The 18,820-nt window shown below is 41.1% G+C and overlaps 1 protein-coding gene across 1 annotated transcript; it reads right to left on the bottom strand.

The window, feature by feature from the left end:
• Nucleotides 1-395: 395 nt before the first annotated feature.
• Nucleotides 396-17,788, bottom strand: exoc7 (exocyst complex component 7). Its single transcript, XM_018689456.2, is given in 22 exon segments — nt 396-714; nt 3,089-3,222; nt 3,344-3,385; nt 3,881-3,944; nt 4,034-4,129; nt 4,715-4,835; nt 4,936-4,998; nt 5,310-5,348; nt 6,757-6,823; nt 7,013-7,075; nt 7,164-7,262; nt 7,387-7,539; nt 8,732-8,877; nt 10,638-10,730; nt 13,997-14,008; nt 14,367-14,534; nt 15,839-15,890; nt 15,892-16,062; nt 16,369-16,474; nt 16,574-16,758; nt 17,356-17,421; nt 17,588-17,788. Coding segments are annotated over 22 exon segments (2,103 nt in total). The 5' UTR covers nt 17,648-17,788; the 3' UTR covers nt 396-611.
• Between the last annotated feature and the right edge of the window lie 1,032 nt (nt 17,789-18,820).

Here is an 18,820-nt window from a genome sequence, read left to right as displayed (position 1 = left end):
TAAGCATTTGAGCTCATTAAGTGTTTCTTCACAAACACGTCTGCTGAAGACATCTTCCTGAGGAGTGTCTGTTAGTCCCATAGAAAGCACTTCAGTGCTCATTAGGATGCACATAATCTGCTCCCAGCTCTAATGATGTGTTTTCTGCAAAGGGGTATGGGGAGCAGCAGCAGCTTATTCAAACAAAAGCTCTTATGTGGCAGTAAGCAATTCATGGTATATTTAACTAAACTGACAAAAGATGAATTTGCAGTAATTTAGCGTTGGGTAACAAATGAGAGATGCTGCTTGATGTTCACGTCTGTTATTTTTCATGTCAGTAGGCTGGGCTGATTACCTTCTCTGGTCTGTGCTGTTGTGTAAACGGTGTCAGCAAAACAAATTACGTCTCCAGCTCATTCAGAGTTCCCTTTATTTGTTTGAAATGCGAAGCTGGAACGGCTAAATTACATAAATACATCATGTTCATATTTCTGTACAAAACATTAATCAGACACAACGAGGGTTGACGGTAGTGTGAGGAGAGGTTGAGTGTGTCTTCTGTTAAAGGAGCTTGTTGTTACTGTGTGCAGTGTGCGCGGAACACGAGTTGGGGCTGATCAAAGTGCAGCTCAGGCAGACGTGTCAAACAGCCTCTCAATCATCTCCTCCACCTCCTCCGGTCGATACTTGTGATACTTCTCAGGGTTCTTGGTGAAAGAGATGTTGGCGCATCTAGAGGAAACACAAAAGAAGGAGGCATTAGTTAGTGTGAAGGGAATCAGACTGCAGACAGTTCTGATCGGCTAGCACACGTTGGTTAGAAAGCTTCAGTTGTTATTCCTGTGATTCAACTGTTTGTGATGTAGTTGAACAGTACTGTTTTATAAAGAGAAGGTGTTTCTGTTATTTAACCTACCCTCACTGATTTAAATGGGGTGGACAAAATAACAGAAACAGAAAGTGCATTAGTTGTATAATTGTACCTAGCAAACTGGCAGCGGAGTGCAGACAGTTGTATGCTAAGGTTTGGGTGCGCCTGGTCCATCACATATTTTGCTGTCATGTCATTCTCAGATATTACTGAAAGCACATTCATTGTGCACTATGCTGCAAGTGTTGGCCCGTTGGTGTAGGCGAGAGTGAATTAGGTCACGCCCCCAAATCCCATGGCGCTGCTGTTTCATTGGGCCTACCTGGCTGCATGTAATTAATCCTGACTTTGAGCAGCTGCTGCGAAAAGTTCCCCGCAAGTGAAGACCTGTAACTCAACTGAAGTAAGGACAAAATCTAACATCTTGGTTCTAAAACTCTGATTGTACTTAAGGGGCGTCAGCACATTCAAAATGGAGAGTAACGCCACATGGCTTTTTTTCCACAGAAGCAGAGGCCTGCGCTCAACAACTGAACAACGTAGGAGCCCGCCTTAGGATTTAAAACCAAGTAAGTTCACACCAACGGGTATCGACACAAAGTCTGTCAGCAAATTTTACAAAAAAAAAAAAAAAAAGATAATACAGCTGAGCACAGGACTGTGTAGCTTACATCCAACTAACTAACCTTTCTCTTAACCTGGTATCTTCATTTTACCTGAGCTGGCCTTTGAAAGACATGCTACTTTGTTTACCCAAGCCAATTCCTTAACACACTGTTAACAAAGCTAATATCTCTGTTATGAGGCCAACTCAGGTAAAATGAAGTTACCAGCTTAAGAGAGATTAGTGAGACACATTGTGTTTTCACTTGGTATTTTTTAAACAAAAGCCTCTTGCTAGTCTATTTATTGTTACCAAAGGGTTGAATGTTACCAACCTCTCCAAATCCTTCAACCCTCCTAACACCTTAACCTAACATGTCAAGCTAGCACTTACTATGAGCTTTTAGTGCACTGCTTTAATTCATCTCCTCCACTCCCTCATTATTTGCCTCATATTGCTGCACACTCCTGTCGAGTAAATGTAAAAACAATAATGATTTGAATGCAGCCTTCCTCCCTTACATAAAAGTCATTTAACACTACAGTAGAAAATAGATTAGTAACCCTAACCCTAACCCTGTTTGCTGAGGAGTCCTTAATTCTATTGTCTGCAGATTTTTAAAATGTGCAACTTTAGCACCCCTCTGTGGTAATATCAAAAAACCAGACCGTACCAAACCAGGCTTGAATTAACAGAGAGTACTTTATATATCAGTCTCAAATTGTTAAAATGGATTTCTAACGTTTTTAACACACCTTTGTATTTGTACATATTTATACTTTGACTTTCTTCTCTGGTTCCAGCTTCTCATTTAAGGACAGTAAACTGAATATTTCAATTAAGAGAAAATAAAACATTAGGATAAAAATATAATTAATTTAAATTAGTTAAATTGATAATGACCTTTATCATTACTTAATGGTAATATCTCCATTTGAAAATATCCAACTGTAGTGCCCCCACATGGTGAGAAATAGCAGTGTATCTTAGCACCAATATCCCAAATAAAACTATATCATTATAACTTCATTATTATTTGAATAATTTGAAAGAAAGATCTTACACTCAGTGCCAGCAACATATGATGTTAATGAATGTAACATTAGGGCTGTAACTAATCATTGTTGATTAATTTGATGATAATGGTCTATTCAACGCCAAACAAATCATGATGTTTTAAACGTTTAGTCTAAAACTCAGTTATTCAGTTTCGCCCCCCCTGAGTCTGGTTCTGCTCGAGGGTTCTGCCTCTTAAAAGGAGGTTTTTCCTCTCCACAGTCACCTAGTGCTGCTCATGGTGGATCTGTTAGGTTTCTCTCTGTAAATTTTATAAGATAAAGAGTTCGGTCTATATGTACAGTGCCTTAAGATAACTTCTGTTGTGAATTGGCGCTATATCAATAAAATTGACTTGACTTGCCAATGATGTATATCACAGAAAAATCCCTCAATTCTTTCATTGGAGGAGTTGAAACCAAAGAAAAATCAGTTCATCAAATAGCTTGATAAATGACTTAAATGCTTATTAAACTATCACAGTTGCCAATTTTCAGTTGATCAGATAAGTTGCAGATAAATGCAAGAACCCGACTCCTGATTTGTTAATTGTGTGTGCGTGATGTTTCTCTCACCTCTGCAGGAACGCTCTGTAAGCATCCGACACCACCTTCTTCTGAGCCTGTCGGATAAAGTCTCGCTGCTCTTTGTCTGGGATGGCCCAGCCCTTCTGGATCTTACACAACTCCTCCAAACCATCATTAAATCCCTGAGAGGCAGCCAGGAGAGAGACATGTGAGAGGTCATGTTTATGCTACAACAGTGTAGATTTTTACAGGCTCTGGTATGTGGAGAGAGATTTGAATATGTGGTGCCAAAAGTGATCTCACCTTGAACTTGTCTTTGATCACCTGTCGTTCTTTATCTTTCAGCTGGAGGACAACAAGACTTCAGTTAGAAATTTCATACAAAACTCAGACACATTGACGACAAAAGGCAACAAGATTCTCAGAGAACGCGATCATGTTAAAATGTTACTGTGTCCTCTGTTTGTCAGATCTGTGTTTTTGGATTCATAAGGGTGAAAGAATGTAAAAATTCTGAGACTTAATTGAATTTATCTCATCCTATTGGAAACTATAAGACTGTCATACAGATATAAATTAGATTTGACAGTATCAAACTATTTGAGCTAGAATTTGTGAATAAACATCAAGCTGATGGAACGCTGTGTCCCAGACTATCATCAGCAGTAAGTCTGTGTTGGGGTTGACCTGTAGCCCTCACTGGGCCTCTGCTGAACTGGCACAGTATAAACTTTTCATCAGTGCCAAAACTCATACAGGTGTGTTGAAGTTGACACGTCTGTACCAAAGTTGGTGAAGTGTTTGCTGTTCTCCAAGAATGAAAGATAATAAAGTTCTGACCTTGGTGCCAGGTTGGAAGACGGGCATGTTCCTGTCTGTCAGGTGCTCTGTGACTTTCACCCAGCTACGACACAGTGAAATACATTAGGTTAAAACACAGGTGTGAAAGACATGAGGCATGTGTGGGTTCATTTTTAACATGTCTGAGTTTACCTGCGCTGGTACATCTGGATCTGCTGCTCAATCAGCTCTCTGTACGAACGCTCAGCCACCTTCTGGGTCACTGTCACCAGCTGGATCAGCTCAGACCTGAAGACATTTACAGATGAGACTGAACAGTCAGATATGTATCTGTACCACAGATTTATCTACTCAGCTTAAAGAACCAGAGTTGCTACTTTCATTATCAATGAATCTGCCATTTCTTTTTTTAGCTTAATTGTTTAGTCAACATAACATCACAAATGCACAACTTCACTGAGCCAAATCATCTTCAAATGTCTCGTTTTGTTCAACCAAAAGTCCAAATACCCCCAAATAATTCACTTTTCAATTATATGTCATTACATAAAGCAGACACAGGGATCAAAAGCTGATATCAGAGAATACTTTGTGTTTTTGCTTGAGAAACGGCTCTAAATATATTTTTTGTTAAAGCTAAAGCTGAGCAGCTAAAACCTACAAAAACACTGGTATGGTCCTTAACTGTTCATTTGTAAATTACAACTACAAATTTATGTCTATTTTTTCATTTGTGTTGTGAACCAGTAAATCATCATATCAATGGTAATAAATATATGTCCTAAAGGATTCTGATTCATTGAGATGAGTCTTGATTTGCCAAAGCTGCTGTGATGACAGGACAATGAACAACACAGAGAAAATCACACTCACTTCTCCAGAGACTTGAGGATGTAGTTGTAGTTGTTGTGAAGGAAAATGGCGCTCAGAGCTGAATCCTCATACACTTTGGATTTACTGAGTAAGTTCAGCTGCAGGTTGCCCAACACCTTACCTGAAACAACAAAGCCACCCATCAGTTCACAGAAACACAAAACATGGACATTCAACAGTAAAAAGGTGGAGCACATGAAATGGAGTTCTTGTGTACTTACATATATAAGTGCTGAGGAGCCTTTTGTTGAAATCAGAGGTGTAGCTAGTTGCTGAACTTGTCTCTGGAGAAGATACAGAAGGTGTGTCAGTTTTACTTCATTTAATCTTTTAACACTTCTTTTACTTCCTGTTTAGATTAAGATGTCTACATCTCCACTAAAACTCTCCTCTTGAAGATTATTATTAGTTACAGTGGAAGTACTTTTTTTTTCAACCTGCACTTCAGCACATGCACATCAGAGCCCAGTGTCTCGTCTCATGTTCTTCTGACGCAGTAATTAGCTACAATTACAATTTCAAGAGCAAACATGAAAACAGAAGCAATAAAACATCGTCAGACTTCTCAGGGGCCTGCACACGGGCTTTTGCTTACCTCGGGGGTCTAAAGGGATATTGTAAGTGTCCCCCAGTACTAAAAAGGGCCGAGGCAAGGCAAAAGAGAAGAGAAAGAGAAAGAGGCACAAGTGCAAAAAGGTTAGAAAAGATTTGTTAGTGCAGAGTAAGCCAAGTAAGCAAACAGTCATCAGCCAGGCAGCGAGGGTTTGAGGAGAGTCGGATAATGGAAAGGAAGGAAAGTAAAGCTGCAATCAACAGGGAACAGGAGGGAGCCAGAGACCTCATGCTGATTTACAACCCCCCAAATGTGAGGTGACTGGATTAACAAATCTAATTTATTACAAACAAATGAATAAACATGATGCACAGCCCCTGAATCTGATCACATGCTGGACAGAAGTGTGTCACTGAAAGAAGAGAAAAGCAATCTGAGGCTGCACATGGTGAGAAGAGGAAAATGAAGGGGGGGGGGGTGCTCAGAGGAAGTTAAAGGTACAGAATGTGTGAGGGGAGATACTTGGAACACTGGCAGTGGTGAACTGGTGTTACTGAGACACAGCTTGTGAATGAGGTCTAAACAAACACGTGTGAGTCCATGTGATCATTTTCTATATTTAAAGATCATTTGTTCACCTCTTACATCACCTATCTACTCATATAGAGCTTATCTGGACTGATGACACACAAATACAGGATGTGGACAGTGATACATTTCTTTCTTGTCCCTCAGTGCTCTGACTGAGCTTAAAGCAACAATAGATGATTTTGTGGCTGCAAGAGCAACATCCTATAAATACTAACACTGACATTCATATGACCTATCACCTCATAAAGTTTATATGGTGAACTTATTACACATCCATCAGTTAAGCAGCAACGTTATCATTCATTTATTATTTAGTGTTAATTAGCTGAAGTTTTAACTATTTCAAACAGTCTCCATCTTTTCTACAGTAGCACCACATTACAAACTCTGCTCTGTCCAGGAGACTTCCCAACAATTTACAAATATCTGTTCCAATCTAGGAAATTGAGGGAAAATATGAGGCCTGTATAATAAAGCGATACCAAACACTCCTCTGACTGGCCTTAAAAATGTCCTGGTAGCTTTTGATTGATGATGATCACTGTCCTGCTGCTTTGTCCTAAGATTTGGGACTGTGTATAAAAAGGGCTTACAAGTCCTACACTCATCACTCACTGTGGGTGTGAACAGCCTCAGATTAAAGCTTAAAAGTCAGCACTTTAAATCAAATGTCCTGAAGAAAGGTGCCAAAGAAAGAAAAAATACCACTGTCCAAATACTGAAAGAGCAGTTATGAGTTACATGAAGGTTAATGGAGGACCTACACTAAATGTTCCAGGTTGTGCTGTAATGTTAGGTTAGATCATAGACATCTGACAGGTACCACTGCACCACAGGAGACGGCACTTTACCAGCATAGCGAGGCAGCAGGAAGTCTAAGCTGTGACTGTGACTGTACCTTGTGAGGCCAGCATGGCTCCAGCTGTCTCATGGAAGTCCAGCAGCTGCTGCAGGAACAGGATGGCCTGCAGGAGAGAGGTCAAGGTAAGCATCACCTCAGCTTATTCATTAAACAGACTCAGCGCTGTTAGCCGTTCCCATGGAGACCACCTGGATCCCCAGAGACAGACAAACAGCAAAATCCTTGTGGACAGGTGTTGAGTTTCAAGTGCAGACAGAGCACAGAGTATGGAGGTAAGTGAGGGTTAGCTTACGTTGCTGGTCAGTTCGTGGACTGTTCCATCTTTGGGCATGTTGTACTCTTTATCCGGGTCATTCTGTGGTTAGACAGGAGAGAATTCAATGAATAATGTTTTAATGATTATCACTTGAGTGATGACAGAGATTTAAATTCAAGTTTCTCGCCTTAATGCTGTCTGCAAACTCCTCCAGAGCTTTGGCTCCAATCGTCTCCATAGATGTGATGAGAGTAGGCAGCTTGTTCTTGGTGCTCGCTGCTGTTCCCTGCACACAAAGACAAATACATTTAACTCCACAAATGAAATATAAGCCTATTGCTATGCGCCATGTTCTCTCACTCCTACATAAAACAACGCTGTGCAAATACTGAGACGTCACTGATGGAGACCTGTAGTGTTGCGTCAAACTCAGACTTGTTCATTTTCAGGTGTCTCAGGATGGGGAAGATGGTAAGGACAGCGGAGTAGTCGTGACGCATTATGGCCCTGCGAGCTGCAGACACAATGTTGTCTCCCTCCAGCATCAGGTTGTCCAGCGCCTCCTGTGGACAAAGGACATAATGAAACTGATGTCGACACAACGGTGCAGAGGAAAGAGGAAGTAACTTATTTGGCAACTTTCTCTCGTCTGTTGCCCGTAGCATTTTCTCTAAAACCTTTTCTTTTATGTCTTTTGCAATTATCCCCATCAGTTCTGCAATAACTCGTCCATTTACTGGTCAACAGAAAATCAATCTGTTACTACTTTGATAAGCAAATAATATTTTGTTTTCAGCTTCTCAAATGGAAGGATATGTTGGTTTTTTTTGCATGGCAATTGTTTCTGCTTAACGTTTGCAGACACCTAATGAACATAACTGGAAGATTGAATTGATCTGAATTGATTCAATTGATCTTTTTAAACAGCATCTGACCACAAACCACCTGCTCTATGTTGATGTCAATAAAGGTGAAGAATAAACTCTCACACTTGCCTGTGACAGCTTACATGTTGTTACACTGAAACTTTCTAAAGTGTCAAGAATGAAAGAAAGATGTGTTTGTTGTGTTTGTTACAGCAACAACACTTCCTGCTCTAGAAGCTGGGATAATATACATTCAGACGTGTACGAGGTATGGCTATTAAATAATGAGACTGTGCTTATGAGGATAAAACCACATGGTTCACAGTCACACTGAGTGTTGTATATTAAAGGTTGGGCATTCACACACAAACTGCTGTAAGTTTCCTATAAGCGACGTCTTTAGTTCACTGCAGCTACTGATTGAAGTGCATGTTTTTGCTAAGGTGTCAGAAAATGATTAGCTGTTGAGCTCTTGGTAAAGCAGTTTCCCAAAAAACTGTGTGACTTCTTCCTTTTTCCTAAGATCAAATCTGTGCTCAAAGGAACACGTTCTGAGTCTGTGTCAGAAGTTAAGAAAAGAACCACAGAGGTTCTGAGACAACTGAAGAAGACCTACTGCACTGCTCTGATCAGTGGAAGACCTGAATGCAGCGCTGTGTTGATGCAGAGGGGGAGGATGTTGAAGGAGAAAGACACTGAAAAATGTTTATGTTCAGTAAGATTGTATTACAGCATTAGTCTCCTTATGTAATAGCCATACCTTGTAAATGTTGCTTGGCAAGTCACATTTTGTTGCTTTAACAGAATCTGATCAACTCTTTTCAACAAGTCAGACTTGGGAACACTGGAAACCTCGGGCTCTAGCGTCACTTGATGGCGAGTATCTGACCTGAATGAGGGAGTCAAACGTCTTCTTCTGATGGTGCTCCGGGATGATTTCTGTCAGGAGTGCGTACTCGCTTTGAGCCAGTTTGACAAAGGCACTGATACAGTGGATGTAGGAGTCGATCTCGATGTCCAGGACATCGTCCTTCCCTGAGAGGTACACGAGGAAACATCGAGTCAGCCACAGAACCAAAGGATTCTGACATAAGACATGAGTTCTGGTGCTGTGGCTGGCAGCTAAAAAGCAGTTACTGAGTCAGTGTATGTATTCACATGAGGGTATTAATCTCCAGACTATGTGTTATGCTGCAGGCTGTGACTATAAAGGGAATGAGACGTGTTAAAGCTGCAGCAGGTGAGACTTTTATATAAAATGACACCTTTCTTATCAGCCTTGTTTTGGGTAATGTTCCTTCTCTGTCCCACACGTGCCCGTCACTCACCTGTGGTGGCCCCATGCTTCTCGGTCAGGGCATCAGAGTGGTGTTTGACCCGCAGGTCATGATCGTAACCTGGTGGGTGGGGTGGGGCAACAGGGAAACAGGTCTAGTCAAACCACCGGGGTCGTGACTAGACCAGAGGGAAGGGGGGACAAACCTGAACCTGGAACAGCTGCACCAACCACCACCAAGCACCAGAAGAGGGGAGGAGGGGAGGAAGCAGGGCACACCCACTGAGGTCAGCTGGGGGGAGGCTGAAGCCCCCAGAGAGGTTTGTTTTGTGCGTGTGACTCGAATCTAAAGTTAGTCAGTGTGTGTTACAACTACAAGACAGAAACCTGCTTCAACAAAAACATCACAACAGCTTTTAATTCACCACAGTTCTTCCAGATAAATTCCCTCCTCACACACTCTGACACTGGTCTACTGAATTCCTTGTAACAAGCCCGGTCAGCTCAATTTTCTTACATTTCAAACCTCCAAAAGGATATTCCTGTCTGTATCCTTGAAGCTTAACAAATGTGTCAAATGCACTTTCTTCCTCTTAAAAACATTTTCAGGTCTAATTTGGAGAATGATCTGATGTTGACGTCAGTGTTTGCTGACTTGCTGTTTTCTTCTTTGGTGCCTTTGCTGGTACGTTACTACATTACCGCCACCAGCTGCCAATCAGTGGAACAGCAAGACTTTGTGTCATCCACATGCTAACGGGTAAAGCACAAGATACAATCAGTTTAAACTCAGCGACACAAAGACATCACCTTGGACTGGAAATTTAAATGGGGACTAGACAATTAATCAAAAATATATTTGTGTGATAATCTTGATTATAACATACTAAAATGAAGGCTTTCTTATTTTATTCCAGTTGCAGAATAATAATGCTAGCACAGTTGTTCACATTCTTTTGTTGCAGACTCAGTTTATGTCTGTATTTATTATACTGCAGTTGTGTTGTATTTTTAATGAGTGCTGCAAAAAGATTTTTCCTTCAAGTGACATCCAGTATAAATGATGGATTTTTAACCACTGCTTTTTGATTCTGGGGTATTTACTCTAAAAACTGATGTCTATTGTCTTTGTTAAATATAATGGAAATACTTTCTCCAGTGCTTTTTTAAGCTCTGCTGGGAATACCTAATCTTGCTGTCATAAAAACTGTATATTATTTACTGTATATTTATCCACAGAGAGAAAATGACAGAGCAGATCCAGAAATGATTAGCACATTGTTGAAATACTTGTTTAACAGTGGATGAATCTACTGAGAGGTAGATCTGGCCTTATTCAATATAACTGAAGTTTTAATAAGAACCTGCAGTGTCTAAAAGCTGTTGTGACTGTTGTTGGGAGGTTTCACTTTGCCTGTTGCTCTAACTGAACAACAGTGAAGCACAACACAAGTAACACCAGTACACTGTCAGCGAGGAGAGAGAAACAGACACCGAAGAGAAGACAGAGGTGCGTTACCTTCCAAAGGAGTGAGGTTAGAGCCCCCCTTTTTCCCATCCAGCCCATGCTGTGAGTACTGTTTCAGAAGGTTCTGAGCCTTGCGAATGGTCCCTGGTCCCATAAACACAGAGACAGAGTCCAGAAGAGGAGGAGTAGTGAGGGGGGAGGGGGAGAGTCAGCGAGGTCCAGACAGCCAAGAAACAGAAGATGAAAGAGAGAAGAGGAAAAGGGAGAGCTAGGAAGTGAGTGATGAAACATAGACACCACATCCCTCCACCACCGAGACAGCCAGCAGAGGTTTATATCTATGGAGGAGGGTGGGGGCACCGCCTAGCACCACAGCTACACAACAGGGAGACCAGGTGAGAGACAGAGCAGACTACAGCTACACTGGGGCACATGTGCTGAAACACACAGTGCCCTGGGTAATGTAAGAGCAGAATAAACTGGTTAGGTCAGTGATAAACATAAAACAGCCATCACAATTCATACAGTTAACAGTCATATCCAGAATTAATGTCACTAATATTATCATCACAGTTTGTTACATGGTTTAAACAGGCAAACATCTACAGTACATTCATATTCTCAGGATTAAAAACAGAATATTTCAGCTTGGTTAGTGAGTTAGTGAACATATTGCACACTTAAAGCTGCTTCATTGATTAGTGTTTGTTTTGTTTGACACTTGGAACAGAATAACTGCACAACAAGCTGAGAAACACAAACCTCTGACTTACTGTTGAGACTTTAAGGCCTAAGTGTTAGCAAATAGTTGCCTCTCTTTACACATGCAGAAAACACAGAGCAACATTAGCATCAGACTCATGTCCACTCATATGAGAATTTCATGATAGGATTTTTTGGCCACGTCACTGGAAAAAATCTAAATGTCATTTTGTAATTGTTTTCTAGCAGCAGTTTGTATCTTCAAAGGTATTTCTGTGATTCCACAGATGTCTACTTTCTGTCCAGATTATGTCCCAAGCAAACATACACACAACAGACGTCTGTAAGACCACAAAAATACTGTTAAAGGTGCAACATGCTGTTTTACATACATCTATCTCTCTCTCTCTCTCTCTATATATATATTATAATATATTCAGTTATAATAATATCAGATATATTATATAGATATATTCAGTAACTAGCATATCTCAGTTATAATAATTCAGATATTTTATAGATAATCAGTAACAGGCAGACTGCTGAAATCACATATTGAGCTTGCTCCATTTTACCAGCTGGCTTCTAACTTTGTGTTTGGTGCTGAGCAGACAAGAGTACAGTGGGTTACACTCAGAACAGCTGCTGAGACTGAAGCACACAGTAAAAGTGCCACAAAACCAGAGTAAGTGAGTTAAAAGTGACACTAGAGCTGGGTGAGAATTCTTGGGTTCATCATCATGAGTACAAACATAAGTTCAGTAGTGGAGCTTTAACAGAATACGACTGGAGCTAAAAAATTCTCTCATCTATTACAGCAGCTACCACACTTCATCTGTCCTCAACTATTTTCTTGAACTCTCTGGAAGAACATCATTATTTGTGTTGTTCTAGCATTTCAGCACAAGCAATAACAAGACCAAAGCTGTGAGCGCATGTCGATGGAGTTCATTCAAATTCAAGCAACACTGTCAACAAAAAGCCTGTTTCATCGTTTAAACAGTGCAAACAGATTAGTGCGAGGAGCGAGATTATCAGCTGTTCATTAGCTACAGACTCTTCTGATCAATACTAACACAACTCTGTTACAAACCTGTCACTGCACACACATCGACTAATTTACACAAAGACTGTGGAAACTCTGCAGCCTTTAGTTTCATGCTGGTGAACTGCTCGTAACACAGCAGCGGGAGCTCTTCATCAAAGTCTCAACAAACACTCCAATAAATTCATGATTTGCTCCTTGTTAAAAGCACTTCTCACCAGCAGCACTCACTGAACCAGCAAACTGTTCCAGCTACAGGTTACTAAAGGTGAGTGATGCAGTCCTTCCTCTAGTGCATCTCCTGCTGCTCTCGTGACTTTATAGACACACAATCTATTTTCAAAAATCACATCATCATTATTTTGCAGGTGAGGGAACTGGAATGGATGCATACACCGATCAGATATAACATTATGACCACTGGTAGATGAAGTGACGCAATGTTCTGCTGAGGAACCTTTGGTCCTGACATTCATTTGGACGTTACTTTGTCACATACCACCCCCCACCTAAATACTGTCACAAACCACAACACTCCCCAATGTCAGGGGCCTCCCCCAGCAGGATAATGTTCCCACCACACCATAAAAACTGCTCAGAAATGTCTCCAGGAACAAAGAGCCAAAGCTGTTGACCTGGCCCCCAGACTCCTAAGATCCCAGATCTGACCCAGCATCTGTGGGATGATCCAGAACAAGTCAGATCCATGGAGGCCCCATCTGCTGCCAATGTCCCGGTGCCAGACACTACAGGCGATCTTCAGAGATCCCATGTCCAAGCCCCAACAGGTCAGAGCTGTTTTGCCAGTGTGAGGGGGACCTATGCATATTAGGCAGGTCCCACAGGTACTGAATCAGATTGGGATCTGGGGAGTCTGGAGGCCAGGTCAACAGCTTTGGCTCTATTTCTGAGCAGTTTTTATGGTGTGGTGGGAACATTATCCTGCTGGGGGAGGCCCCTGACATCCACCAGTGGTCATAATGTTATGGCTGATTGGTGTAAGCCACTTCAGAAATTAAACACTAATTTGACTGGAGCCAGGCAATGAATCAAGATAACAGTGATATTATATATGATTTATTTTGTATAGTCCTTCTCAGGTATTTTCTGAGCTCACTGAGCATTCCAGCTCAATAAAATTAACACTGCATCATTCCACTTATTTAGTTTCTGATAGAAACCTTAAAAGTGAGAGGAACAAGAATAGGATTTTGAAAATATTTTGACATTACGCCCATTCACACCACTCACCGCTGACTCTGAAGACAAAGGAGATGCATCTGCTCATTTTTAAAAAGATGGAGCAAGTTTCAGAGTGAGATGATATCAGTAGCCGATTTGGCTGTTACAAGGACAACCCACACAGCTCATTATTTTTAATTAATTCTACCTTTTCAGTCGTTTGCTCACGCCATCGCTGCAGTTCCCACTAGCACACAACACCATGAAACCAGAGGCCCTATGTGGATGCTAAAAATAACCTGCTACATCTCTCTAGAGAACAAATAAACTTCTGCCAATGCCACTTTTACACTCTTACTTCTCATTACTGAGGGGGAAAAAAAACAAAACAAAAAACTCATGCTGTCTCTCATGTGCCGTGAAATGTGGCATCTGACGAACAGCAGCAAGCACGAGGCACACACTAAAGCTTTGTGTTTACCTGGGATGTAGACTGTCATCACAACACAGGGATTATGAGAGAGGAAAGGATGAAGGATTAGTTAGAGCGGACTGTAAAATCACAGGGATACACAGTGTGGGCTGGTAGCAAATAGGATAATTATTACAGAGAGACTGTGGAGGATACTTAAAACAGAATAATGTGGCTGGATGGTAACCTAATCAACAGACTGTGAATGTAATGAAGATGTGGAGGGTTGTGTGATGAAAGAGTGCCATTATTTAATAATGCAGAATCATGCTCGTGTGTTAGGCTAATCTATTAAAGAGGTCTTGTGCACCGGAGTGTGATTACAGACTGAAGTGGAGTGATAATGGATTTTGTTTGAGAAGGCGTATCTGTTGCTGACCTGGTCTCTTGGGAGCCTTTTTGGTGGGCGTATCCTTGCGTTTGGTTTGGACAGCGGGCGAGTAGAGGATCCCGGAGGAGGCGCTGTTCTTGCGGAAGTGATCCTTGAGGCCTTTGATGGATCGATCCAGCTGGTTGGACCTGATCTGGAAGTAGACGTTCATGAAATCTGCAGGGGAGACAGAAGGAGAGTGTATAAAGGAGGAATATAACAATGCTCATCACCAGTGTTTTTCTATATTTCTTTAAATGTCAACATATGCCTGTTTAAGCTTAGCAGTGCCACGTAAATCTCTCTGTACTTCACAGTATACCAGAGTTTTAAATCTCGGGTCTGTGGCAACATTCCTGCACTGGTGCACCTGTAGTAGGAGAGTAACTGTGGTGACAGGCAATGTTACAGCAACTAGTAATATGGTGGAAAACCTAGCAAGTCTCCAAGACAAGTTTCTGATACTCCAGATGAAGAAGAAACTCTGCATTCAGAGTGAGGATTACAATCCAAAACAGAGAGCAATCGACAGCGAGGACAAACACGGAGTACCAGTGGAGTGGCTTCACCTCATTGGAGAATGCTAAGAAAAGTAATTACACTACTGGGGAGACAAAAGTTCAATACATCAGTTTGAAGATCACAAACATATATTTTCTTTTTTCTCTTTTTAAATTTCAGTCATTTCAAAACACTGTAGTTTTAACCAAATGTTACTCAATTCGACTGTGCATTTGTTGGAACTATTTTCAGCAGTGGATGAATCCACATGTAGTGCTCCATTGAATATTTCGCAGCACGACGGAATACGACATGTACAGCTTTGGATACACAGATATATTATTTGTTGGTTTTGGCCTTTTCCTGAAAGAGTTTTATGTCCTACCTTTTTTAATCACCTCATGATTCCTCAGATTTATCTTGAGGCATCAAATTCAGCAGCAGGATGTGACTGAAGAATTCCAGTCATTCATGAGAAGCACCAAAAATGTTATCTCTTCATCTTTAATCCATCCATCTACTCTGGTGAATGTGTCACTAGCTTGGCCACAGACCTTTTCTCCAAGTGTGAGTTCCTAGGACACCGTTCAGCTGTTTCATTCTCACCATGGCCTCAGTTCAGCGAATACTGAGACACCCTGAAGCTACAGAGAAGAACTACCCTGTTACAATGGAATCTTTCTGCACATGTAAGGCTGGTGCTCTATTGACTGACTGGGAGATTATAGTATATGTAACATTAATGTACAGCTATGCATCTCATCGCCACTGTCTAATTATAGAACAAAAACACTCAATACTGAAATTTCACGCCTCGGATTCGACCACCTTAACAACCTCAGTCTTCTCTCTGTGTGACGCCTGAAATACAGAAAAACTAAAGGAGGAAACTGAAATAGAAGGAAAAAGAAATCTGGTCAAGGAGCAGCAAAGAGACCACATCAGCACAGACTACAACCAGCTGACGGATAAAGTCGTACCCTGGTTTCGTCCGTATTCCACCAGCCAGCCGGCGATGCAGATGATGTCTTGGCAGCACGGCTTCAGGCAGGTGCTCGAGCACCACCTCCTCCTGCACCTCCAGCTCCTCGTCCACACTGATGGCGTCCAGGATGAGGATGGGGGGAACGGGTTTACTGTAGCGGGTCAGCAGGCTGCGGAACTCAGCCTCCAGCAGCTCTTTACCCTTCTCAAAACGTGCTTTCTGCAGAGGAGGAACATTTGTCTATTTTCAAGGACTCTTTGACTCTTTGTGTTCTTATCCTGCTCACATAAAACCTTTACATTCAAACCAGAGTGTACATCAGCTGACATATGCTGCATATATGTCTGGTGGAAAATATGACAAAAAAAGAATCTAATACATGAGAATACTGGTTCATTTGTTTGTGTTACTGTGCGACTTTCAGTGGTGGAAGACCTTTTCAGATCCTTATTATTGGTAAAGGTATCACACAAAAACACAAACAAACTAAACATTAAGTTGAAATGTTTAAAGTTAACACTGTACCACTGTGTTGAGTTCAGGGCTGTCAGGGTTGTTGTCCTGAAAGTATTCCACAGCTTTCTGAATCTTGGCAATACAGGCGAGATACTCATCCAGTCTGCCTGTCGGTCTGGGGAAAAAAAATGCAGTGTATGAAATCAAAATCCATCACCATTTCTGAAAAGGCAATCGTTAGTCTACCAGCCAGACAAGTCTGTCAGAGTCTCACCCCTCTCTGATGATCCTGTCGGTGTCTTTGGCCACATGGTAGTAACTGATGACGTGGTCCATGCAGGACAGAGTTTTGTCCACGTTCTCCTGCAGCCGCTGCAGGTTCTCTGTCTGTTTGTGGACGGGGATGATGGAGTTCTCCAGCTGCATCAGGCGGCTCTCAAACGAAGACAGGATGGAGACCTTCCACAACAAGACAAACACATCAGAACACATGCAGAGAGACACTTCCAGGTATCTCACATCTGTTTCCTCAGGTTTAACAGCCTGGACAGTATTTATCAGACATGCCTGATATTTAAATCAAAATTAAATAAAATCATATTTTGCTTGCAGATTTCATGTCTTTTTTCTAACCAGACCACATCCCACCAGTTGTAGCTCAAACAATTTAAACCTGGTTCAGAGACTCTACAGACTGTTACTTAATTGATCAATTAGACACAAGATGGAGGACCCGACATAGCTCATTCTTCAGTGGCACAAATTTATAACAAATTTGCAATTACTCAAATTATGTAGACCCAAATGACCTATGGCCTCAATCAGACTGGCAAATAGACTTCACGGCCTGGTTAAAATCCTGGTTCAGATTTGTGAAACCTTTATTTTATGCTGAAAACTACAAACCACATAACGCCAGTTTACAGACCTGAACCCAATACACCTGATACTACACTGAATGATTCTTCAGCTATGACTTCATGAAGTGGATGTGTTTTTTAAGTAAATGTAAGATGAAGCAGACTTCGTGTGTCTGTGTGTGCTTTGTATTCATACCATGCCCTTAGTCAGCTGATCACTCTTCTCCAGGTTTTCTCTGATGAATGACAGCGTCTCCTGCTCCTGTAACAATACACAGAAAAGCTGTGACTCGCGTCTCTCATAATGTAGGGAGAACATGGCATTTTATTTGTCTGTAATTAACAATATAGGAATGTAAGCACAATTAATGAACAGTAAGAAAACACAGCTGGCTGGGATGCTTCCTTCCTCTGCAGCCATGTCTGACCTGCTTCAGTTTCTCCTCTATCTCCCGCTTCCTGGCGGACGCATCCTCGGTAGGAATCATCCTGGGTGTAATTCCTATCGAGGACGGTCAGCGGTGAATTAAAACCGACCAATTTACTCGTTTAAATCATAGAAATAACAGCAACGACGCCCAAATGCTAATGGTGATAGCTAAAGGCAAGTTCGAACAAAGTATCCAATACAGAACATCCTCTTCCGGTTAGAATTTCAAAGTAAAACACGCTACTGTCGGAAGTCGTGATAATTCATTCAAGACCTCAAATGTTCTCAACGCAGATATTAAGTCGTCACTTACCAATAGAGTCAAGATTTTTACATTGTAATGAATATACATCACATGCACCCCAGTATGTTAGGTTTCACATCTCAGCAATTAGCTACTACTTTTTTTATCTGTGAAAAAAAAAAATTGATACGCCTTTATTTTGAAGGCACGCACGCCGGTATGTGTGTAAACTTGACGCGCTCAAAGTGGCGAGGCTTCTTTTCCGTATCCACCTTGTGATCCTGTGTTTCTGGAACAAAATTGACGTCATGTTTATTGTGGCAAATACAAATGATTAAGTTTTTTAATTTATCCTTTACATGGTTATGTTGCGTGCTCTTGGTGACGGCTGTAGCCATCACGTAAAGGGTTGTAAAATACTAAGAATAAAACTGTACCCTCATGAGAGGGTGCATGCAATGACCCAAAAAAACCGCTGGGGTTCGCTGTAGTCAACTGAAGGACCAACACACACTGTTAAACATGAAAACCCATAGTGTTGAATATTAAATACATATATAAATGTGACATTAACCCATGAAGTAAATAACCATATGAGCAAATATTGAAAAAAATTAAATAATAAAAGAAAATGCATAAACTCAGCTCGTTATTATGTAATGTGTTTTCACCCAGCTCATTCTCACACGTTCATTCTGCTGCATCAGTACTTTAACTTTTGATATTTTTTGCTGTCTATCTTATTCCACTTAGGTAAAATTTTGAAGGCATGACTTTTACTTAAAGTGGAGTAACTCTACCACGAGGTATTATTAGTAGTATTACTTCAGTAAAAGATTTGAATATTTCTTCCAAACAACAGAAAAAATCTGTTGTAAAATAAAAACACACTCTGGAAAATGGAAATGTTTAGCACTGCAACCAAAAATGATTTTCATTATCAATTAATCTGCTGATTACTTTTCCAATTTCTTGCTTAGTCAATGA

Source organism: Lates calcarifer, linkage group LG23 (assembly GCF_001640805.2).
Source record: "Lates calcarifer isolate ASB-BC8 linkage group LG23, TLL_Latcal_v3, whole genome shotgun sequence".
Classification (NCBI taxonomy): Eukaryota; Metazoa; Chordata; class Actinopteri; family Centropomidae; genus Lates; species Lates calcarifer.
This window is presented reverse-complemented; position numbering and strand designations above follow the sequence as displayed.